Raw genomic sequence first — 22,560 nt, forward strand, 5'->3', positions numbered from 1 at the left:
CAACAAAAACAAAGCCGGGGGCATGACAATACCAGATTTCAGGACATACTACAGTTGTAATGAAAACAGCATGGAACTGGTACAGAAGCAGATGGATAGACCAATGGAACAGAATCAAAACACCAGAAATCAATCCAAACATCTACAGCTAACTCATATTTGATCAAGGATCCCAAACCAATCCCTGGAGTAAGGACAGTCTATTCAATAAATGGTGCTGGGAAAATTGGATTTCCATGTGCAGAATCATGAAGCAAGACCCCTACCTATCACCTTACACAAAAATTCACTCAACGTGGATTAAAGACTTAAATCTACGACCCGACACCATCAAATTATTAGAGAACATTGGAGAAACCCTGCAAGATAGAGGTACCGGCAAAGACTTCCTAGAAAAGACCCCGGAAGCACAGGCAGTCAAAGCCAAAATTAACTATTGGGATTGCATCAAATTGAGAAGTTTCTGTACTTCAAAAGAAACGGTCAGGAAAATGAAGAGGCAACCGACAGAATGGGAAAAAGTATTTGCAAACTACGCAACAGATAAAGGGTTGATAACCAGAATCTACAAAGAAATCAAGAAACTCCACAACATCAAAACAAGCAACCCACTTAAGAGATGGGCCAAGGACCTCAACAGACATTTTTCAAAAGAGGAAATCCAAATGGCCAACAGACACATGAAAAAATGTTCACGATCACTAGCAATCAGGGAAATGCAAATCAAAATGACAATGAGGTTTCACCTCACCCTGGTGAAAATGGCTCACATTCAGAAATCTACCAACAATAGATGCTGGAGAGGATGTGGGGAAAAAGGAACACTAACCCACTGTTGGTGGGAATGCAGACTGGTTAAGCCACTATGGAAGTCAGTCTGGAGATTCCTCAGAAACCTGAATATAACCCTACCATACAACCCAGCCATACCACTCCTTTGAGTTGGCAAACAAAAAAGCTGTCTGCACCTTAATATTTATTGCAGCTCAATTCACAATAGCTAAGACCTGGAACCAACCCAAATGCCCATCAACAGTAGACTGGATAAAGAAATTATGGGACATGTACTCTATAGAATACTATACAGCAGTCAAAAACAGTGAAACCCGGTCATTTGCAATAAAGTGGAGGAATCTGGAAAACATTATGCTGAGTGAATTAAGCCAGTCCCAAAGGGACAAATATCATATGTTCTCCTGATCGGTGACAACTAACTGAGCACCAAAAGGGAAACCTGTTGAAGTGAAATGGACACTATGAGAAACAGTGACTTGATCAGCTCTTGTCCTGTTGATGTACAATTTAATACTTTATATCTTTTAGTATTTTTTTTGTTCTAGTACTGTTGGTTGAACTCTAATTAACACACAGTTATTCTTAGGTGTTTAAATTTAACTGAAAAGAGACCATCATTACTTCTTGCTTGGATTCCTGTAGTTATTTTCTAAACTGCCTCTTGCCATCCTTATCTCTTGACTATAGTGATCTTACCGCTTCTGTGCCTACAATACTTGAGCCCTCACTGCCTTCAGTATAAAGTTCAAACTTCTTAAGTGTTTGAGTATCTTTTTGTCCTGGTTTATTCTCCAGCTTTATCTTTTGCCACTGTTTTATTCTTTTATTCTGTTCCCTTAGAATTATTGTACCTTCCCTCTAGGACTTTTACTGTGTTCTGTTTGCTTTGCCTTTTCCTCTTATTCTAGATTCTTCATATTTTCAGTTTAAGAGTATTTTCCTCCCAGAAATTTTCCCTGATCTCCCAATATTAGGTGTCCCTTAGTTCAGGGACCACATTTGTCTTGTTCTACTTTCTATTGCTTAGTACTTATTGAATAAGTTAGTGGACAGTTAGTATTTCTCAAATGTTTCCAGTGACATGAAAAGACACCTAGCCTATGGGCAGCAGAGACATAGAGTCACCTGCTAACACCATGATGTTTTGCATTTTATTTTTTAAATTTCAGCAAGTTTTCTTGTTTTGTTTTTATCAATTTAAAATACAAATATGTCCTTATTAGTTAAATCAAAATTATATGTTATCTCCCCAAATCTCCAACTAAAATAGATATTACTGATATTTGATGTGACAACATCAAATTTTACTTTAGTTTCATCATTTCATTCCCTATCTTGTTTCTTTTGGTTTGAATTATTTCTCCAGTTAAATTATTAATGTTGATTTACTTGCTAGTGATCCTTAACTTGCAGCAGTACTCGTAACTTTATAAAAAATTTCTGAAATTATACCCTACTTTAATGACTTAAAATTTGTATTTACAAACTCTAAGTACCAACACACAAACATCTACCTACTTGATTGTGCTCCAACACTGCCTTGTGTGATCACTGCTCACTTACTTTCCCTGCAGTTTAAATTGAAGAATTATATCTTTGTTGCAAAGCTTACATGGTAGTTTTTCATTAAACTTCAAATATGATTGCTCCCACTGTATCTGACACAGATAAAGCAAAAAAAAAAAAAATAGATATCACTTCGCAAACGAGACTCTATATTTCTTACTCAGTATGCATGGAGAATGCAAATGAATAGTTTTTTTTAAAGATTTATTTATTTGAAAGGCAGTATCACAGAGAGAGAGAAGGAGAGGCAGAAAGAAAGAGAAAGAGGGAGAGAGGGAGAGGAAGAGAGAGAGAGCTCTTCCATCCTCTGGTTCACTCCCCAACTGGCTGGAGCTTGGAGCCAGGAGCCAGGAGTTTCTTCTGGGTCTCCCACGCAGGTGCAGGGGCCCAAACACTTGGGCCATCTTCCACTGCTTTCCCAGGCCATAGCAGAGAGCTGGCTCAGAAGTGGAGCAGCTGCGACTTGAACTGGCGCCCATATGGGATGCTGTCATTGCAGGCAGTGGCTTTACCCGCTGTGCTACAGTGCCGGCCCCGTGAATGGTCTTTAACGTTCCAATTGCTATATGTGAGTAGGAGTTTCAAATGAGTTGCGTTCATGTCATCTTTAACTCAGGTGTGCTGGACTTATCTGTTTACTGGATAAGAAAACACAATACTGCTGGTAAGGCAGATGAGCCTTGGATAACATACATATGTGTTCAAAGACAGTAAATTCACATGTCTGGAACCGTTCAGTGTTTCCTACAAAAGCTACTCTCTTCAGAGTGGGTCAGGTGTGGCCAGGGGAGAGGGAAGAGATGTTTTTAGAATAAGGAAAGGGTGCTTCACTTCGAGAACTACTTGGCATAACGTTAACATGTAGGAGGAAGGTAGTGTTGAAATTGCTTCTGTTTATCTGGAGGTTTTGAACTGAATCCTGAAAAAACTGTATCTGAAACTCTGGTCGATCTCACTGATTGGCTTTAACTAGATAGTTCTCCTGGAGTAAGTGTTGAATTTTTCAGACTCTTACAGAAGCTCAGCAATGAAGCTGCTACTAAAAAGAAAGACCAAAGATTCAGTGAAAAAGTAAAAGAGAGGAGGAAGAGCCCTCAGATATTGTCCATGCCATTTGTCATTTAGATAATTCTGTGCTAATGTGTTTACATTAAATAGATGTGGAAGGTTTTAACCAGTTAACCCTAATTTGTTCACAGAATGACTCTTTGCTGTAAAGGGACTGACCTTGAAAGTGAGCTTATCTTAGCCCACGCTCCACTGGAATTGGAATTTTGAAACCTCAGTCAAGACTGTACTTAAAGAAAAGTCTCTCCTGGAAGATGTTTGATAGAGTTTTTATATTAAATATTTAGTTTAAATTTATCATAAATACATTAAATATTCAGTGGTAGTATTAAGTATATAGTTGAAATGTTTGGTTTTCCATACTTAATACCTGCATTTCTTTTTATCCATTTATTTTAAATTGATTTTAGATTTTTATTGATGTTAAATGGAACTTACTTATTACATAAGTTATAGGAAGTATAGGCTCAATCTGTTGATGATTTGAAATGTAGAACAAATTGTATAGCATCTGTTTTATGTTGCTGGCCAGGTAACCATTTTTCTGAAGGCATTTCCCCTCTAAAGTCTAAAGTAATGTTCCATATCATTGCCATCTGTGCCTTCTACTCTGTTCTGTTTTTCTCTGAGTTACTCCGTGGTGAATTACATCACTTATCAGTGGATGCTCTTTTTAATTGTTGATTTTTATAAAATCCAGAGTTAATTACTATGTTACTATATTCCTTTTGATTTATATATCATCTTTCCAGTTTGACACCATTCATATTATATTAAAACCCTTCTACCACTCTTTAGTGTTTTCTTTTTCTTCTTTACAGTGATTTATTTGAAAGAGGTGTATAGAGAGAGGGACAGAGAGAGAGAGAGAAAGAGAGAGAAAGAAATCTTCAAACCACTGGTTCAGTTCCCAGATGGCTGCAGTGGGCTAGGACTAGGCCCAGCAGAAGCCAAGAGCTTCTTCCAGGTCTCACATGTGGGTGGCAGGGGCCCAAGCACTTGTACCATCTACTGCTGCTCTCCCAGGCCATTAGTAGGGAGCTGTATCAGAAGTGGAGCATCTGGGACAGAAACTGGTACCTATATGATATGCCTATGATAAGGCCACAACACTAGCCCTAACCCGCCTTAATCCTTTTTTTTTAAGGTTTATTTATTTGAAAGACAGAGTTACAGAAAACGAGAGACAGGGGAAGAGAGTGATCTTTCATCCACTGGATCACTCCCCAAATGGCCGCAGCGGCTGGAGTAGAAGCCAGGAGCCAGGTGAGACCAGAAGGGTCACCAGAAGGGTCGCCCATGTGTGGCAGGGTCCAAGCACTTAGGCCACCTTCTGCTCTTGCAGGCTGTTAGCAGTGGAGCAGCCCATACTTGAATTGGCATCTGGTGCCACAGGCAGTAGCTTTACCTGCTGTGCCACGGTGCTGGCCCCTCCCCTTAATTCTTAAATGGGCTATTTGTCTGTATCTAACAATTAATCTACGTTAATGCAAGGAGTGATTAACAAGAAAAAAAAACACAAATTGTACATGTAACTAGGGATCTCTGCAAGATACTGAAGTCCAAAGAATTGAAGAAAGCAAAATGTGTTTGTGTTTTTTAGACAAAGAACAATCAATTTGATAAGTATTAACAGGGCAAAACAGATCCATGGAATATTGTGTCACTAGGAGCTGTCTATATTGGAGATGGGAAAGCTAGTGGAAGGTAAGAGCAACTCCAGTGGGCTTGTTTGTTCAGGTTCATTACAGCCCCAGTTAGCAGTCTCTGCTGATTAATGCTATTTTGCCGCCTTGTGGGGAATACACCCCTTCCAAAATAATCTTTAGGGCTTGCTTCATGCAGGAAAAGACAGGTCAAATGACCCTTTCTGACCTAAGAGTTCCTCAGGTGACTTCAGCTTGAAATAATCTATATACTAATTCAGCGTAGTTTGAGATGATATATCCTTAACTCCTTTGATACCATAATATAAAAATTATCAAGGAAGATTTTGTTTGTGGAAGTAATTGACATGTTTTAAAAGGAAATTTAAACATGTCAAATTAATCTTTTATATTCGTAACCAAAAATCACTAGTAAGGGTTTTATACCAAAGCAAAACAAATTGTAGAATTTTTGTAATTAAAATTTTGGAAAAACAGCTAATTAAATAGAAAGCAGGTGTTTCATTCAAATGAAAGTTGACTTCTCATCTAGTTCACATTTTGATCAAGAGGTAGAATTGCATCTATTAAATGAATTATTAAAGTGTCTGTGACTTGGAATTAGAGGCCTAGTGTTTCATGCTCAGCAGGACAGATCAGCAGTACATCCCTGAAATGCAGATTGTAAGTTGTTGCTCTTTATCTTAAAAAAAAAAAACAAAGAATTTATGAAGCATAGGTACTTCTTGTTTAATTTTACTTTTAAAGACTAGGATAGTCTTGTAAAATTTACTTTAGAAGTTGTATAATTTGTTTTGAGGTAAATTAATTTTATCTAAAGTGTTATTGAGATAAAAGTAAGTCAAAATTGAAATAGCTTATTTCATTATTTTTATGTATATATTTTTAGTATTTTTCCCAGAGGCTCAAAAAGGAAAATGTTCTTTTATCACAGACTTAAAGTAGAACTTAATTCTGTAATACTTCCAAAGTCAAAGTGGGTTTGTTCTTGCTTTGCCTTTTATAAGACTTTAATTTTACAGTTTTCTTTCAGTGACCAACTTGTCTGTAGAAATTAAAATTTGCCTCTGTTACTTAAGCTTGATTTCATTTTAAAGTTTGGTTTTTGTAAATATATACCTTACTTTCTAAATATAAAGATTGCTACCACAGCCAGTTTAATATATATAGCATATATAATCATTAATTTTGGGCAAACTATTAAACTTACTATGTTTTCTGGTAGATGTTATTCTACCTACTGCCCCCTTGTCTCCAGTAATTCATATAGATCATATAGCTCACAGCTTTTAGTTATATTCCATATGGAGCAGTATTGCTGAACACCAAGCTTACTGTTCTAAAGAATATCTCAGGTTTTTAAATTGTCACTTTATTAACAAATGTGGCATATAACATAGATGTATGATTGATTTTGGTTTCTAAATGTAGTTCCACAGTTATTTTTAAAAGTATTTTTAACAAGTATCTTGAATAGAAAAATTATGTTTTTAGTTTTAGTTTAGAAAGCTAAAGTCATTTTTTAACATATAAAAATAAAATATTTGTTCATAATGTGTGATAAGCTATGTGACAAGTTAATTTTTAATATGCAGGTTGGATATAAGTAGGATTGCTTGATATTTAAGACTCTGCGCTCTGTAGTAAGAATGTTTAGGTTCAAATCCAGGTTTTTCTTTCATAGATTTGTGACCTTGGGCAAATTAATTACTCTCTGGGGCTCAATTTATCAATCTAAAGAGTAAGAGTATTATAGTACTTACCCATCAAAAAATTGTTTTGACATTAAATTTTTTTTTTTTTTTTTTTTTTTTTTTTTTGACAGGCAGAGTGGACAGTGAGAGAGAGAGACAGAGAGAAAGGTCTTCCTTTGCCGTTGGTTCACCCTCCAATGGCCGCCGCGGCTGGCGCGCTGCGGCCGGCGCACCGCGCTGATCCGATGGCAGGAGCCAGGAGCCAGGTGCTTTTTCCTGGTCTCCCATGGGGTGCAGGGCCCAAGCACCTGGGCCATCCTCCACTGCACTCCCTGGCCACAGCAGAGAGCTGGCCTGGAAGAGGGGCAACCGGGACAGAATCCGGCGCCCCGACCGGGACTAGAACCCGGTGTGCCGGCGCCGCTAGGCGGAGGATTAGCCTAGTGAGCCGTGACATTAAATTTTAAAATGAAAGTGATATGATAGTGCCTGGCAAGTGGAAAGCAGAGACCAGCAATTAACAGTTTGTGTTCAGCAGTCATTGTGCCCAAATTCAAATCTAGGTTCTGTCACTGCAATAATTTTAATATCTTGAGAATTTTACTTGCCCATTTTAAAGAACCTCAATATCTATCTACAAAATCTGATTATGGTGCAAATTAAATCAGACAGTGTTTATGAAACACTTGAGACAGTTCTGGTTAAAAATAAGCACTCTTTAAAATTTTTAATGTCTTGGGGCCTACGCTGTGGTGTCGTACTAAGCCTTTGCCTACAGTGCTGACATCCCACATGGGTGCTGGTTCGTGTCTCAGCTGCTCCTCTTCTGATCCAACTCTCTGCTTATGGCTTGGGAGGGCAGTAGAAGATGGCCCAGGTGCTTGGGCCCCTGCACCCATGTGGGAGACGTAGAAGAAGCTCCTGGCTTCAGATCAGCCCAGCTAAAGCTGTTGCAGCCATTTGGGGAGTGAACCACCAGATGGAAGATCTCTTTTTCTCCCTTTCTCTGTAACTCTACCTCTCAAATCTGTAAAAAAATTTTTGATGTCTTGGAGCCTATGCTGTGATGTAGTACTAAGCCTCTGATGCAGTGCCGACATTCCACATGGGTGCCGGTTCGTGTCCTGGCTGCTCCACTTCCAACTCAGCTCTCTGATATGGCCTGCAAAAGCAGTAGAAGATGGGCCAAGTCCTTGGGCCCCTGCACCCAAGTGGGAGACCTGGAAGAAGCTCCTGGCTCCTGGCTTTGGATCAGCACAGCTCTGGCTGTTGCAGTAATTTGGGGAGTAAACCATCGGATGGAAGATCTCTCCCTCTCTCTTTGCCTCTCCTCTCTCTGTGTAATTCTCACTTTCAAATAAATAAATAAATCTTTTAAAAAATAGGCTTTTTGGCCAGCGGCGCGGCTCACTAGGCTAATCCTCCACCTTGCGGCGCCGGCACACCGGGTTCTAGTCCCGGTGGGGCACTGGATTCTGTCTCGGTTGCCCCTCTTCCAGGCCAGCTCTCTGATGTGGCCAGGGAGTGCAGTGGAGGATGGCCCAAGTGCTTGGGCCCTGCACCCCATGGAAGACCAGGAGAAGCACCTGGCTCCTGCCTTTGGATCAGCGCAGTGCGCCGGCCGCGGTGGGCATTGGAGGGGTGAACCAATGGCAAAAGGAAGACCTTTCTCTCTGTCTCTCTCTTTCACTGTCCACTCTGCCTGTCAAAAAAAAAAAATAAATAAATAAATTTTAAAAATAGGCTTTTTATTAGCCAGTTTAGTGTGTAATTTAATTTTTTATTGATGATGTGTAGTATTCATGTTAATTTAATTGTAGTATTGGATTTATCAAATGCTTTTTTTAAATTGTAATTTTTTTAATTGTAATTGATTTATCAAATGCTTTTTATTTTTTAAGGAAGCTTTTATTTAATGAATGCAAATTTCATGGGTACAACTTTAGGAATATAGTGGTTCTTCCCCCTGTACCTTCCCTCCCACCCCCATTCCCATCCTACCTCCTGCTCTCTCTCCCATCCCATTCTTCATTAAGATTCATTTTTAATTATCTTTATATACAGAAGATCAACTCTATATAAGGAAAGATTTCAACAATTTGTACTCCCCCACACAAAAAAGTATAAAGTACTGTTTGAGAACAAGTTTTGCAGTTAGTTCTCATAGTACACCTCATTAAGGACAGAGGCCCTACATGGGGATTAAGTGCACAGTGACTCTTGTTAATTTAACAATTAACACTCTTATTTATGACGTCAGTGATCACCTGAGGCTCTTGCCATGAGCTGCCAAGGCTACAGAAGCCTTTTGAGTTCACAAACTCCATCTGTATTTAGACAAGCCATAAGCAAAGTGGAAGTTCTCTTCAGAGTGCTGTAAGTGCTGATTCTGCAATCAGAGAATTGTTTCGGGCATTTGTCATTCTTTGAGTTTGCTGTGTGGCCTGCTTCCCATGTTGGAACATTCTCTCCTAAAATTCTATCTATTGTTATTACCAAATACTTGATCTTATCAAATGCTTCTATAATCAGAACTGTTTAGTAGCTATTTGTTGGTATCATGTCACTTAAAATGATAAGTATTGTTTTAGTCCTGAGATATGAATGAAAAATAGAAATATGAAGGTTTTATTTTTAGATTATTTATTTGAAAGGGAGAGTTACAGAGGGAGGGAAAGAAAGAGATCTTCTGCCCACTGGTTCACTCCTCAAATGGCTGCAATGGCCAGGGTTGAGCCAGGCTGAAGCCCAGAGCCTGGACCTCCATCTGGGTCTCCCATGTGGATAATGGAGGTCCAAGGCCTTGGGCTGTCCTCTGCTCCTTCCCAGCTGCAGTAGCAGGGAAGGAGGAAGCCAACAGAGGGACACAGGTGAGGACTGAGGCAAGGGACGTGAAGAGCAAGGAGGCAGCAGCGAGGGAGTACAGAAAGAGCGGTCTCATTAGTTAGGGACAGATACTGGACCAGGCAGGTTTGAATCCTGACCTTTCTACTTACAAGCCAGTCATGTAGTTTAATATTTCTATGTCTCGATTTATAGTGGAAATGATGGGATTGTTGTTAAGATGAAATGAGTTAATAGATTAAAGTGCCTAAAACAATAAATGGCATATATGTGTTTGCTGTTATTTTTATTAGCAGTAACTAGTTTCTTTGAGTAATATGAGCTAGTTTTCCTCTCATTTGGTTTGTCAATGGATGGGAGATTTTATGGCTGCATAATAGCTTATCCTTAAGACATTAAACTTGAGTGTGTTTGGGGCCTATGCTAAAAGGGGAACTCCTGCACATGTTTGCTGTTTGCAGTGTAATGTTTAAGTAGTACCTTCTTTTGACTCTTCATTCCAAATTCTATCTTGCTTCTGGCCTCCCTGCCTATTAGAAATGCTCATGAGAATTCTACAGTTTCCATTTTTAAAATTTAAATCTTAGATCACTTTATTCTTTTATCACTCTTTATTTAAAGAGAATAGATTTCATTTGTAGATACAATTCTAAGATAACCATATTTACTTCCCCCCTCCCTCACTCCACCTCCCTGCTTCCTTTTTTTTCTCTTTAATTTTTACAATAACATAACTTTAGTTTATAATCACAGGCTTAATACATCACTAATTAATAATGTCCAACAAGTAAAATATAGAAAGACCACTGTTCCACAGGAGTATAGACAAAGACTAAAAGCAGTAATCAAATCCTAAGATGTCCATTTCATTCTTACACATTTTTTGGTATTCTATATTAACCACTATGTATCATAAAAAGCATATGATATTTATATTTTTGGACTGTCTTATTTACTAAGCATAATGGTCTGCAGTTGGCATACATTTTGATGCAAAAGACAAGATTTTGTTCTTTTTATGGCTGAGTAGTATTCCATTGTGTCTGCATACTACATTTTCTTTAGTCATCAGTGATGGACATCTGGGTTGATTCTGTAGCTTAGCTATTGTGAATTGAGCTGCAATAGACATGAGAATGCAAATAATTCTTTCATATGCTAGTTTCATTTTTATCTCATCCTCTGGCTTGATACACCATTGTTTTTATATCATATAACTTAGTTTCTTAAAATTTTGTTTTCTTTCCCAGCCATGTTCCAGCCTGACCTCAAGGTGGGCAGGAATGGTGTCTGGGTTATGACTTCCAGTTTCTAATAGTGAGATCTGATACCAGCCTGATATCCAGCCAGCACCCCTGCCATTCTTTCATCTCCCCCTCCAACTGATGGTCTTTCCCTTACAGTATCACTCTCTGCTCCATCTTCTACCACAGCACTATTGACCCAGCTTTTGATTAATCTGTAATGTCATAATTCACTTTCATATTTATGGTATGCCTAGGTATCACAAATAATGAAAAGCTGAGATTAAAGCACTCTTCCATAACCAATTGGTGACTTTTCCCCCCAGAATATTAGTCATGTATTTCGCATAGCTGTGGAAGCTGGAAGTTGGAGATCAAGGTGCCAGTGTGACTGGGTTCTTGTGAGAGCTCTCTTCCTTGCTTACAGAGAGCTGACTTCTCTCTATCCTCATATGGCAAGGAGAGGGGGAAAGCATGACCTCGTGTGTGTGTGTATATGTTGTTTATTAATTTGAAAGAACAACAAAGAAAGATGGAGAGATAGAGATGCTCCATCTGCTGGCAAATGGCCACAACATTCAGGTGTAGGCAGGCTGAAGCCAGGAGCCAGGAACTTGGTTTCACATAGGTGGCAGAGGCCCAAGTACTTGGGCCATCTTCCACTGTCTTCCACTGTGCCTCAATGCCAGCGCCACATGACCTGATTCTAAACAAATGAGTTAGGTGTTAATTTCTCTGGCTCTTCTGATTAAAGAATGGATCTTGGGGGAGAGAACACATTTGGTCTGCTTGAGTCATAGAGAAAGAGTAGGTCATATGTTGTAAGAGATGTTTGAGGTATGCGATTTATTTTTAATCAATACTAGAATATTATATATAAGGCACTGGGGATACAAAACTATTCCTGTTTAGTCCCAGATCACTGATGTAGTGACAAATAATGGAAAGGATGAAAAGATAGAGGTTTGGAGAAGGTGGACAAGATTTTATCTGTTCTTATCTATAAAATTATATGTATTCTCTTGAGGCCAAGTTCTTTTGAGAGTCTGGTAGCTCATCAGAACGGTTTCGTTTAGTTTCTTTTTTTTTTTTTTTTTTTTTTTGACAGGCAGAGTTAGACAGTGAGAGAGACAGAGAGAAAGATCTTCCTTCCATTGTTTTCACCCCCCATATGGCCACTACGGCTGGTGTGCTGTGCTGATCTGAAGCCAGGAGCCAGGTGCTTCCTCCGTCTCCCATATGGGTGCAGGGCCCAAGCACTTGGGCCATCCTCCACTGCCTTCCCAGGCCACAGCAGAGAGCTGGACTGGAAGAGGAGCAACTGGGACAGAATCCAGCGCCCCAACCGGGACTAGAACCCTGGGTACTGGCGCCTCAGTTGGAAGATTAGCCAAGTGAGCCATGGCGCCTGTCTCATTTAGTTTCTATAACATAGAGAGGCCTCCTGGCTCTGGGACTGTGTACACGTTACTCCCTATGGAACAGTGGTAACTTGGCCACTTACTGATTATCAAAGTGTAGTCATGGAGGCCTCAGTGAACTTTCAGAAGGTTTACTCGATCCTGCGGCACTGAATCAAGTGGTTCTGTGTCGCTGTGGTTCTCATAGTCCCTGTTCGCCAGTCGTAGCCTTTGTTACTCTTTTTTTCTAATGGCTGTTAACAGGTTGTTGGAGTGAAACAGCAGCTGTGTGTAAAACAATGTCTAGAGTGTGGCTGACGCTCTAGAAATACTTGCTGGCTGAGTGCATGCAGTAGAGGGGGGTTCCTCATTCCAGACAGGGGAAAGAGGATGGACAAAAACGAGGAGTGGGATGTTGAATATTGCCGATTCTGAGGCAGTGAGTAGTACCATTTGACTGGAGTATAATACTGACAAGAGAGGCTGGAGCTTTAAATGCCAGGTTGGGGAGTCCTGAGTTTTTTTTTTTTTAAAAAGGGCTGTTAAAGTTTTTAGATATAATTCAATACATAGTCTCATGAAGTTATGTAATGTGAAGCACAAGAAATAGTTTTTTTCTAATTCTTGTGTTAAAATCTTTGTAACACTCTTCAATGGATTAAACATGATAACTGCCTAGTATGTAGACTCCTGCTTTTCTTTCTAGTTTGTTCTAATGTAATTTATAAGAAAATTTGAATGAATACTGCTGAGTGGATTGAACAAATAGCATTAAACTTCGCAGTTTGTTTTGCTTATAAACGATGACAATTAAATCCAAATAGAGAAGTAATCTAACTTACGGGAGTTTCCTTCTTATTTGTAGCTTAAAGAAAATTAAATGCTTACAGCTGTGACTTTTTTCTCTCTAGTATCTCCAGAGGCAGTTGGATTTTTGTCAGCTGTTGGGGTGTTTATTATCTTGATGCTGCTCCTTTTTCTGTATATTAATAAGAAGTTCTGTTTTGAAAATGTTGGCGGGTTTCCAGATCTTGGTTCAGGATACAGTCCAAGGAAGAACTCACAAGATAAAATTTGTAAGTATCATATTGCTACTTCCCTTGTTTGTTCTTTTTATATGTACTATTCATTATAATACATACAACAAACGTTGGTTTTGACGTATAATAAATTGATATGTGAACCTTCATTCTGTGAGTAAAGGATCTAATATTAAGTAAACTATATTTACATATCGTATTGCTCACAAATTGCTAAGATATTACATAAAGATGAATTGTATATCACAAAATGACATTTTTGTTTTTCATATATAATGTGTACTTTTGAGCCTATAGCATGAACAGATATGCTTTAAGAAGAAGAAATCATCTTCATATTTCATATAGCATTTTTAAATCCATCGTCCAAGCAGCTTTCTAAAGAGCTATTTTGCCATGTCCCTAGAAAGCTTTTGAAATTATTCTCCCTTTTTCTTTGCCTGTTCTTTAATTCTCAGCTGAAGGATAATTTTATTGCTTGGAGGAGATGGTTTTCCCCAGGAATTTAGTGTGTAAGTAAATTCTGATTCTAATCAATAGTGTTCCATTTCCTCCTGGGGCACCAGGCTTTGTTACTTAATGTTACTAGATATGGGAAGGATGAAGCTGTCACAGGTTTCTTTGTCTTATGGAAGTGTTTTCCTTGAAAAAAATGTTTAATTATTTTTAATTTGCTATTTAAAAGAATGGATTATATAAATAGTTGTAGGAGGAAGTTGAGACTTAGAAAAGCAAAGTGTGAATTTAGAAGAATTTGGGGACCAATTGCAGAGAAATACTGCTTTTCTTGTCTGTTATGTTGGAGAAATGCTTTTCTCTGACAGCTCAAATGGTGTTAGCCCCAATACTTTTAACAATCTTCGAGTTAATCATAGTCTGTGACTTTTGTGCGAGGAAACCATAGAACTTGATTTTGTTTTGACATGGTTCAAAATTATATATTTTCTGAAATCAAAAAGAAAAGTTTGGTGAGAAGAGTGAAAATACAGTATCTTTTTTTCAAATCTCTTCAGTGACTGGTGTAAGAAGAAACAACTGGATTCTCATACTCACTTCTACATTCAATCTGTGATATAGCTTCAGAAAAACTCCAGTGTTCTTGTGTAAACAAATGAGAGTTAAAAAGTTAATATTTTCTTACTGTTATGATAAAACTAGTTTGACCTTGAAGAGGTCTTAAAAGTTCTCAAACATCTTAATTTTTGTGAGCCTTGTTCTTTCACTTATTAAATAGAAATATATTTATTTCTCAGTTATTGTAAGATCAAGTATGATAAAATGTTTCAGAATAGTGCCTTGCATGTAGTATTCAGCAGATGGTTATATTAATTTCCCCTTACTCTTAACCTTTATGCAAAGTTGTTTATTTTCCCATTAATATTTTTCTTATTTTAAACAATATGAGTAGTTAATAAGATGAGACAGCTTCATTATGTAGACTAATCAGTAAACTAGAAATATGTAATAAAAATCCCTTTTATACTGCTTTCAGGTATAGAATAAAAGATAGTATTGGATGGGAAGATACATGCTGCTGTTGTCATAGCTGTGAAGTAGGAAAAAGTGTCCTAAGTAAACCAAGTGGTTTTTTTTTTTTTTTTTTTTTTGGAAGAGTCTTTACTTAACCTGTTTCTTCCAGTGCTGAATGCATTTACAGAAAGTTTAAAAGCCACATTGTGAAATGCTATTGTTGGGCTGATAAATAGCAACATTTAAGTAAATGTTAAATTCGAGTTCCAAAGCGATATTTTGAGAAGAGAAAAATTCCATTACTGCACCTTTTAGGAACAAGGAATTAGAAAATGGCATTTTTCAAAAATTTTCAGCAGAGTCTGCCCTCAGTGTCCTCTCTGGTGGACACAATCAGCAGTGCCGTGGAAGATTTGACCACTGCAGTGGGGGAAGTTGGCTGTGCTCTCAGTGACTCAGTGACTGAGCAGGTAACAAGCCTGATAAATGGCTTGTGCCCGGAAGAGCAGAGTTCAGCAGCAGCGGAAGCTGTAGACACTTCCACACAAAGCAATGCTGTGTTACCAGAAGTCTGTACAAACGCTCATAGTCAGAAAACACAATCCAATTTAGAGCACAGAACTCTAATAGATTGTGCTAGTACTTCAGCTTCACAGAAACAAGATCAAGGAATGCGTGAAGAAGGGGTGTTTGAACGTGTTGATGATAGACAACAGACTCTGTCAGAATGTCAGGAGACAGGCGCTGCTGGTGCTGCTCTGAAAGGACACAAGAGTAGTGGTGGGACACCAGTTTTCAAGCAGAATACAAAGGCTAGATCTTGTCAAGAACAAGAAAGTACTGGCATATGGAGAAAAAATGGATTAGGAATCTCTAGTAATGGTAAGAATGATTTAAAAGAGGTAGGATATCATGGAATGAAAGGAAATCAGAATACCATGAATGGAACAAACTCACTGTATGAGCAAAAGAAATACATTGCTGCACATAATAATAAAGTAGAAGAATATGCTAAATCTCAACCTGTCTTTTTGGGAAGAGACCAAGAGAAAATGGGACATTGGAGTAAAAATAAACATCCTATTGATTTAGAGCATTCTGATACTTTAAAGAAAGTTGAAAAGCATAATAAGAATAAAGGATTCAAAGGGAATGAGTGTTTGGGAAATGAATGTTCTCCGCAAGATACTTTGACAAGCAGTAGACATGTGATACAGAAACCCATCATGAAGGAAAACATACATCCAGCACCTTCAGTCAGTTCTAAAGAGAAGTTACCAGAAAAAATCAAAGAACAAATAAATCCAACGAAATACTTCAAACTGAAAGGAGACCTAAAACCAAAGAAAAATGAAGCTGTTTCTGCCAAGAAGGGAACAAAGAGTAAAGATGAAAAATATTGTAATATAATACCAGAAAAAGGTGAGGCCTCCTAATGTTGTTTTGAGTGATTAAATTTTTTCTTGATTTTTTTTTAAATTAGGACACTATCATCCAAATTTCTTAACTTTCTTAGACATGCCTGTATATCTAATTTAAGAATTTCTTGAATCCTTTTATTGGGAGATATTTTAAAATTTTTTTCCCACAATCATTTCAAGAGCATTCATGTTATTTGTATACTATCCAGTATTGCCCCAGTCCCTGAATTATTTGGCCAAATTCTTCAGCAGCCCTAATTTTTCTTAATGTCTTTATTTTGCAACCTGAAATTCCATGATTTTTTAAAATATCATGCACACTTCAGTTGGAGTTTATTCTTGTGCTGTAGTTGCATTTCAACTTTCTATATTTTTGTAACTATTATTTGTATAATATTGCTTTTCAAATCTATATCATATTTTGTATTTTTCCTTGAGAGCAATATTTGTTTTATTGAGTAGGACACTTCCTGATATCTTTATTCACTTAGCTATAGATTAAAAATTATATATGACTGCTCTAGTTTATAGTGAAGTATATATGAACAGTTTATTATTACTCTTGGGTTCTCCATGTAGAATTAAGATTCTATCTAAGCATTAATAATTTTCAGCCCCAATATTTATGGGAATTTTCAAAAACATAAAACGTTCATATTGCTAATATTTACTTCTAAATCTGTTAGTCATTTCTATATGTTGCTGATGTGATCATAATGCCAGAAGTGCGTTGGCTTTTATTTATAAAATATACATTTGGAATTTTTCTGGAAATTTAGATTCTCATAAAAAACCGAGTAGCAAGAGAAATCAGAAGACTTTTATAATTCTATATGACTGCACACATAATAGGGATCTACTACTTACTGATTGTAAGAATGATTTTTAAGAGATATAGGAGAGACTGATCCAGGATCACAAGCTAATTAAAAAGGAATGCCAGTGTTTGGAAATGTATCCATTTTGGAATCTGTTCTTCTAAACTGATAAGAACAGATACTACACTTGATCTTGGCCAAAAGGCCAAGAAGAGATGGAGTCTGTTCTAATAGTTTTTTGAATGTCAGTTTCAGCAGTTTTTGATAGTTCTTATTTAGTTCAGGTAGCCTTATTACTTGAAATAACAAAACTGAAATAAAATAAAGTAAAATAGTTCACATTATTTTCACAAAAACAGTAGAATGGGCAATAGTGATAAATACATTACAAGGTAAGATTCTAGATTTTGTTTTGATTTGTTTGTTAAGAAACTTATTGGCAGGGGGTTGGGGCAGGTGTTTGACACAGAGGTTAAGCCATTGTGTGGGACCACTACATACCATAGTAGTGTGCCTGAGTTTCAGTCCCAGCTCTGTTCTTCATTCTGGCTCCCTGCAAATGTGCACCTGGGAAGGTAGCAAGTGATGGCTGAAACAGTTGAGTCCCTTCTACCCATGTGGGAGACCTCAATTGAGTTCCTAGCTCCTGGCTTTGACCAGTCCAGGCCAGGGCTGTAGCAGACATTTGGGGAATGAATCAGCCAATGGAAAGTTTCTCTCTATATATCTATCTCTATCTCTATCTCTATCTCTATCTCTATCTCTATCTCTATCTCTATCTCTATCTCTTTCTCTTTCTCTTTCTCTTTCTCTTTCTCTTTCTCTTTCTCTTTCTCTTTCTCTTTCTCTATTGTAGATAGAAATCAAGTATCTCTTGATACTTAGGGAAATCAAGTATCTCTCAAGTACTCTAGAATAGAATCAATACTGAACTTGAGCATGCTTTGTTTCAGACATAATTTTGAAAGTCTTTGATCCATAGATTAACCCTTTATTTGGCTGAACTGTAATACTACTAGTCTCTCTGTTCTCTGTTCTGGGTTCTGACATAGTGGTTATAAGGTATAGAAAGAGGAGCAAGAGTTTTCTTCTCCATTTCTTTCTTCTTTTTAAAAAAATTATTTATTTGAAAGATAGTGATCCCATCTTCTGGTTCACTCTACAGTGGCCACCGTTGGGCCATGACTGGAGCCAGGAATTTCTCCCACACAGATGGCAGGATTCCAGTTTTTCAAGCCGTTAGCTGATGTCTCCCAGGATCTGCATTTGAAGGAAGCTAGGGTTAAGAGCCAGAGCCAGCAATTGAACAGTGGCACTACAGTATGAGACATGGGCATCGTAACAACAGTATTAACTTTTAGGCTAAATGCCTGCCCCTCTTCTCTATTTCTGAATGTGGGGGGCAACTTTAGGTAACACCTGTAGCAGGTGAACTTTGATTAGATAATTATTACTCTCTTCAAGGGGCTCAGAGCATTCCTACTGCCTTAAAACTACTATCGTGGTGTCTTAGACAGGGCTGACAGTTCTGAACTGGGATTAGAAGGCCTTGATTGTAGACCAGCTCTCCTGTAATCTCAGCACTACCTAGTAGAACTTAGGCAATTATGGAAGAGTTCTACCTATCTGCATTGACCTGTATTATACCCACTAGCCACATGTGGCTATTGAGCACTTGAAAAGCAGTTAGTAGCATGGGGGCTTGGATTTTGAACTTTATTTAGTGTTGATTACTTTAAATAACCAAATGTGATTATTGGCAACATGTTGGGAAGTGCGGAAAGTGACGGTCATAGCATGACTCTTTAATGGCTTTATTTTACTGAATTAAGAAGTGAGACTTAGACTAGATGACATCAAAGCTACTTTACTTCTAACTTATAAACATTTGGTTCCATTCCTGTACTTAGAATTACTTCCTGTGTGCCCTCTGTCCAAATTCCAACCTTAATTCCTTCACAACAGATGGTCTTCACTGAGCAGAAAGGGGAAAACAGCCATGTTGAACTGATGATTTTTAACTACTGTGATCTCTTTACCTTTCTAGAGCTGTTTTATAATCCTAAAGAAGTTGCATCTTGGTGTAAATAAATCTCTAAAATAGTGATAACTAGTGCTTTTTAAAATTACATAAAATTTGCACTTCCTTAAAGTTTCATTTGAAATTTAGACAGATTTAAGTAAAGTTTTGCTAGTAGTCCCATCTTTCACGGGTAATATGTGTTAACAGTTTGGTACATAATCCTTTCAGACGCTTTTATGTGCCTGCATATACAAGTGCTGTGTGTATGTGTTTGTATATATTGCATGTGGGCATTTGTGTGTGTGTATTTTAAATGGGAATATAATAACATCTTCTATATCATAACCTTTTCTTTTCTCTTTGCACAATGTTGTGATTGTTCTTTCCCTGTGAGTACTTGTAAGTCACCTCCTAATAACTGCATAGTATATCATTGCATAAATACATCACAGTTTACTTAACCAAGGCCCATTGATGGACACTTTGATTCTGTACTTTGATTTTCTTTTGCCTTTAACACAGTGTAATGAATTTTCTCAAACATGCATCTTTGCTGACCTGTTATTTTCTAAGGTTGAATTTTTTAAGATTTATATATTTATTTGAGAGTCACAAAGAGACTGGGGAAGAGAGAGAGATTGATCTTCTATCCACTGGTTCACTCCCTAAATGTCTGCAACAATCAGGACTGGACCAGGGTGAAGCCAGGACCCTGGAACTCTGTACACCTCTCCCACTTGAGTGACCAGGGCCCAGATACTTGGGCCATCATTGTTGCCTTCCCAGGTGCTTTACCAGGGAGCTGGATTGGAAGTAGAACATCTGGGACTCGAATCAGAGCTCATATGGGATGCCAGGATCACAGGCAGAAGCTTAACTCACCAGGCCACAGTGCCAGTGCCCAAGGTTGAATTCTTAGAAATAGGGGCTGGTGTTATGGCACACCATTGCAGCCATTTGGGGGAGTGAACCAATGGGAGATCTCTCTTTCTGTGTCTCTACTTCCTCTCTGTAATTCTGCCTTTCAAGTAAATAAATAAATAGATATTTTTAAAAAAGAAATGAAATTGGCAAATTCCTGGAGAAGGATCAGAGATAAACAGATGTAAAAGCTTGATATGTTTTGCTGAAGAGCTCTCTAGAAAAGTTGTACTAATTCTAATTCCACCAATAATTATATCTGCCCATTTCTCTGTTCCTCTGCTAGCACTGAGCATTGCCAGTTTTGAAAATTTTAGCCAAAGTGAGAATCAAAAATGTGTCTTCTAACATGAATTACTTGAAGTAGTTCCATCTGTATTGGCAATACTTACAGCTTCATTTGTGTGTTACTGATGCTTTAAAAAATTTTATGCAAAATGGCAACAAATACTCTTTTAGGTTGAAAAATCCCTGTGGCTAACATTTATATAATTAAAATATTAACTTTTTTCTATTTTTTAAAACTTTTTTCTATTAAAACATAAAAAGAACTTATGCTTTTTATGAAAAAATTATATTTCTCTAAAGCTAAAAATTCAGATTATATTATAGATGTGTGAGTAAATATATATGTGTATATATATACTGTGTGCATATATATGTCCTTTTTTGGTGTGTGCGTGTGTATATATATTATATATATATGGGTTTTTTGTAAGTATAAATACAATTGTGTATGTAAATTTGTTACTTTCTTGAATTATAATTTAGCAAACATGTTATGCTTTATTGTGTTAAAATGATCATTTGTTCTCCCTGTCATTCCAAATAGATAATTCCTACATGGACAAAGATGAACATGGTTCATCCTCTGAAAGTGAAGATGAAGCTCTGGGTAAATATCATGAGGCCTTATCCAGAACACACAATTCTCGACTGCCACTGGCAGATTCTAGACAAAAGAACTATGCTTGGGAAACAAGACAGAAATACAGTCCTCTGTCTGCAGAGTATGATGGCTACAGTAGTGAAGCATCAATAGAGGAAGGTAAGATAGACTACTTTCTTCTTTGAGATGACACCATAGTATTAGGTTATTTGTGTCTAAAGTTTTAGGCCTCTTTGGTTACATAGTAAATGAGAGCACATACAGAATATTCACATTTTTTGGAATATATGTTATACAAATCCAAGTCTTTGGGCTGAAGCCAAACATCAAAACCAATACCAAAACACTTAAAAGCAAGACACAAAATAATTTAAATAATGTGATAATTGTAGCTCTCATTCTGTAATGAACACATACCTGGCAGCGTGAGATGCAAGATATGAATCTCCTGTTTTCTCACATGAATTTCCTAAACACGTGTTAAAGGAGCTGATAAGAGTCTAAGTGTCTCACGGTGTTGAATATAATTCCAGTGTGTAAATGAATGCTTTTTTCATTCAATATGGTCCCCAAACATCAGCCAAATGCTTCACATGACAAACAACAGGAAAAAAAATGACGTTCTGTTCCATGCATAAGGAAAAACTTAGACGGATTCGTTGAGAGCTGGTAATATATTTACTATGAAGCAGCTGAAGAGGTTTTCAAGGATTTTAGTGATTTCAGGAATTATTTTGTCTCTAATTTGGCTTCATGTGTTGATATTGACATTAGAACACAACCTGTGTAAAAGATTCAAGTCTACCCTTACATGTTTTTACATTTTCTATAACAAATTTAAAAGGTTTTACCATTAATTATCTTAATTTTCACATACAAATGAATCATTTACTTGCTCAGTAGAATGAGTACTCAAAGTAATTGTTTATACTCAGATATGAAGAAAAGAATAGTATATCATAGATACTGTTTTTATTATGTACATACAAATTATTCTTGATTTTGTATCTGTGATTTGTGTTTTAGAGTCTGTTACTTCTGATGACTTTAAATCTTACTCCCAGCACATGCACCTGTTAAAGGGACCAAATCAATTTTTATATTTGGCTTCATGCACACTAAAGATTAGTATACCTCACTTTTATTTCTGCTAGTATACAGGTATGATATTAATTCACCAAAATATTGATTACTTTACAAAAGGCTCATTATGAGATGCAACGAATAAATAGGAAAGATTAGACAGGGACTGTACCCTCAAAATACCTCTTGGTACTTGGTTAAAACCAAACATGTGCTTCCCAAGATAACTAGCACAGACGGTCCCCAACCTGTATATGCCTCTGGCACATTAATTATAGAACAGAAAAAGTGGATCTTGGAACCTAATCCCCACTGACATTCTGGCTGTGTGTGTGTGTGTGTGTGTGTGTATGTGTGTTTATTTATTTATTTATTTATTTTACCTTTTTTTTTTTAGGAAAACAATAAATTTAGAAAGTACAACTTTTGGATTATAGCAGTTTCCCCCCCATAACCACCCTCCCACCCACAAACCATCCCATCTCTTACTCCCTCTCCCATCCCATTCTTCATTAAGATTCATTTTTGATTATCTTTATATACAGAAGATCAGCTTAGTATATACTAAGTAAAGATTTCAACAGTTTGCACCCACACAGACACACAAAGTAAATATA

The 22,560-nt window shown here is 37.3% G+C and overlaps 1 protein-coding gene and 1 pseudogene across 4 annotated transcripts in view; one reads left to right on the top strand and one right to left on the bottom strand.

The window, feature by feature from the left end:
- The window catches only part of SYT14 (synaptotagmin 14), a 245,650-nt gene that overhangs the window by 78,481 nt on the left and 144,609 nt on the right, over nucleotides 1–22,560 (top strand). For 2 of the 4 annotated variants that reach the window (XM_051820526.3, XM_017347809.4), the window contains exons 3-4: nucleotides 13,190–13,354; nucleotides 20,804–21,019. In XM_051820526.3, coding sequence (XP_051676486.1) covers nucleotides 13,190–13,354; nucleotides 20,804–21,019 — 381 coding nt within the window. Of the gene's footprint in view, nucleotides 1–13,189; nucleotides 13,355–14,838; nucleotides 16,211–20,803; nucleotides 21,020–22,560 lie in introns of those variants that run through there. The other 2 variants (XM_051820522.3, XM_070055234.2) reach the window with 1 other exon arrangement.
- On the bottom strand, nucleotides 17,141–17,244 carry LOC127483643 (U2 spliceosomal RNA; annotated as a pseudogene).

Source organism: Oryctolagus cuniculus, chromosome 13 (assembly GCF_051225735.1).
Source record: "Oryctolagus cuniculus isolate XC-2025 breed Fujian yellow rabbit chromosome 13, ASM5122573v1, whole genome shotgun sequence".
Taxonomy (NCBI): domain Eukaryota; kingdom Metazoa; phylum Chordata; class Mammalia; order Lagomorpha; family Leporidae; genus Oryctolagus; species Oryctolagus cuniculus.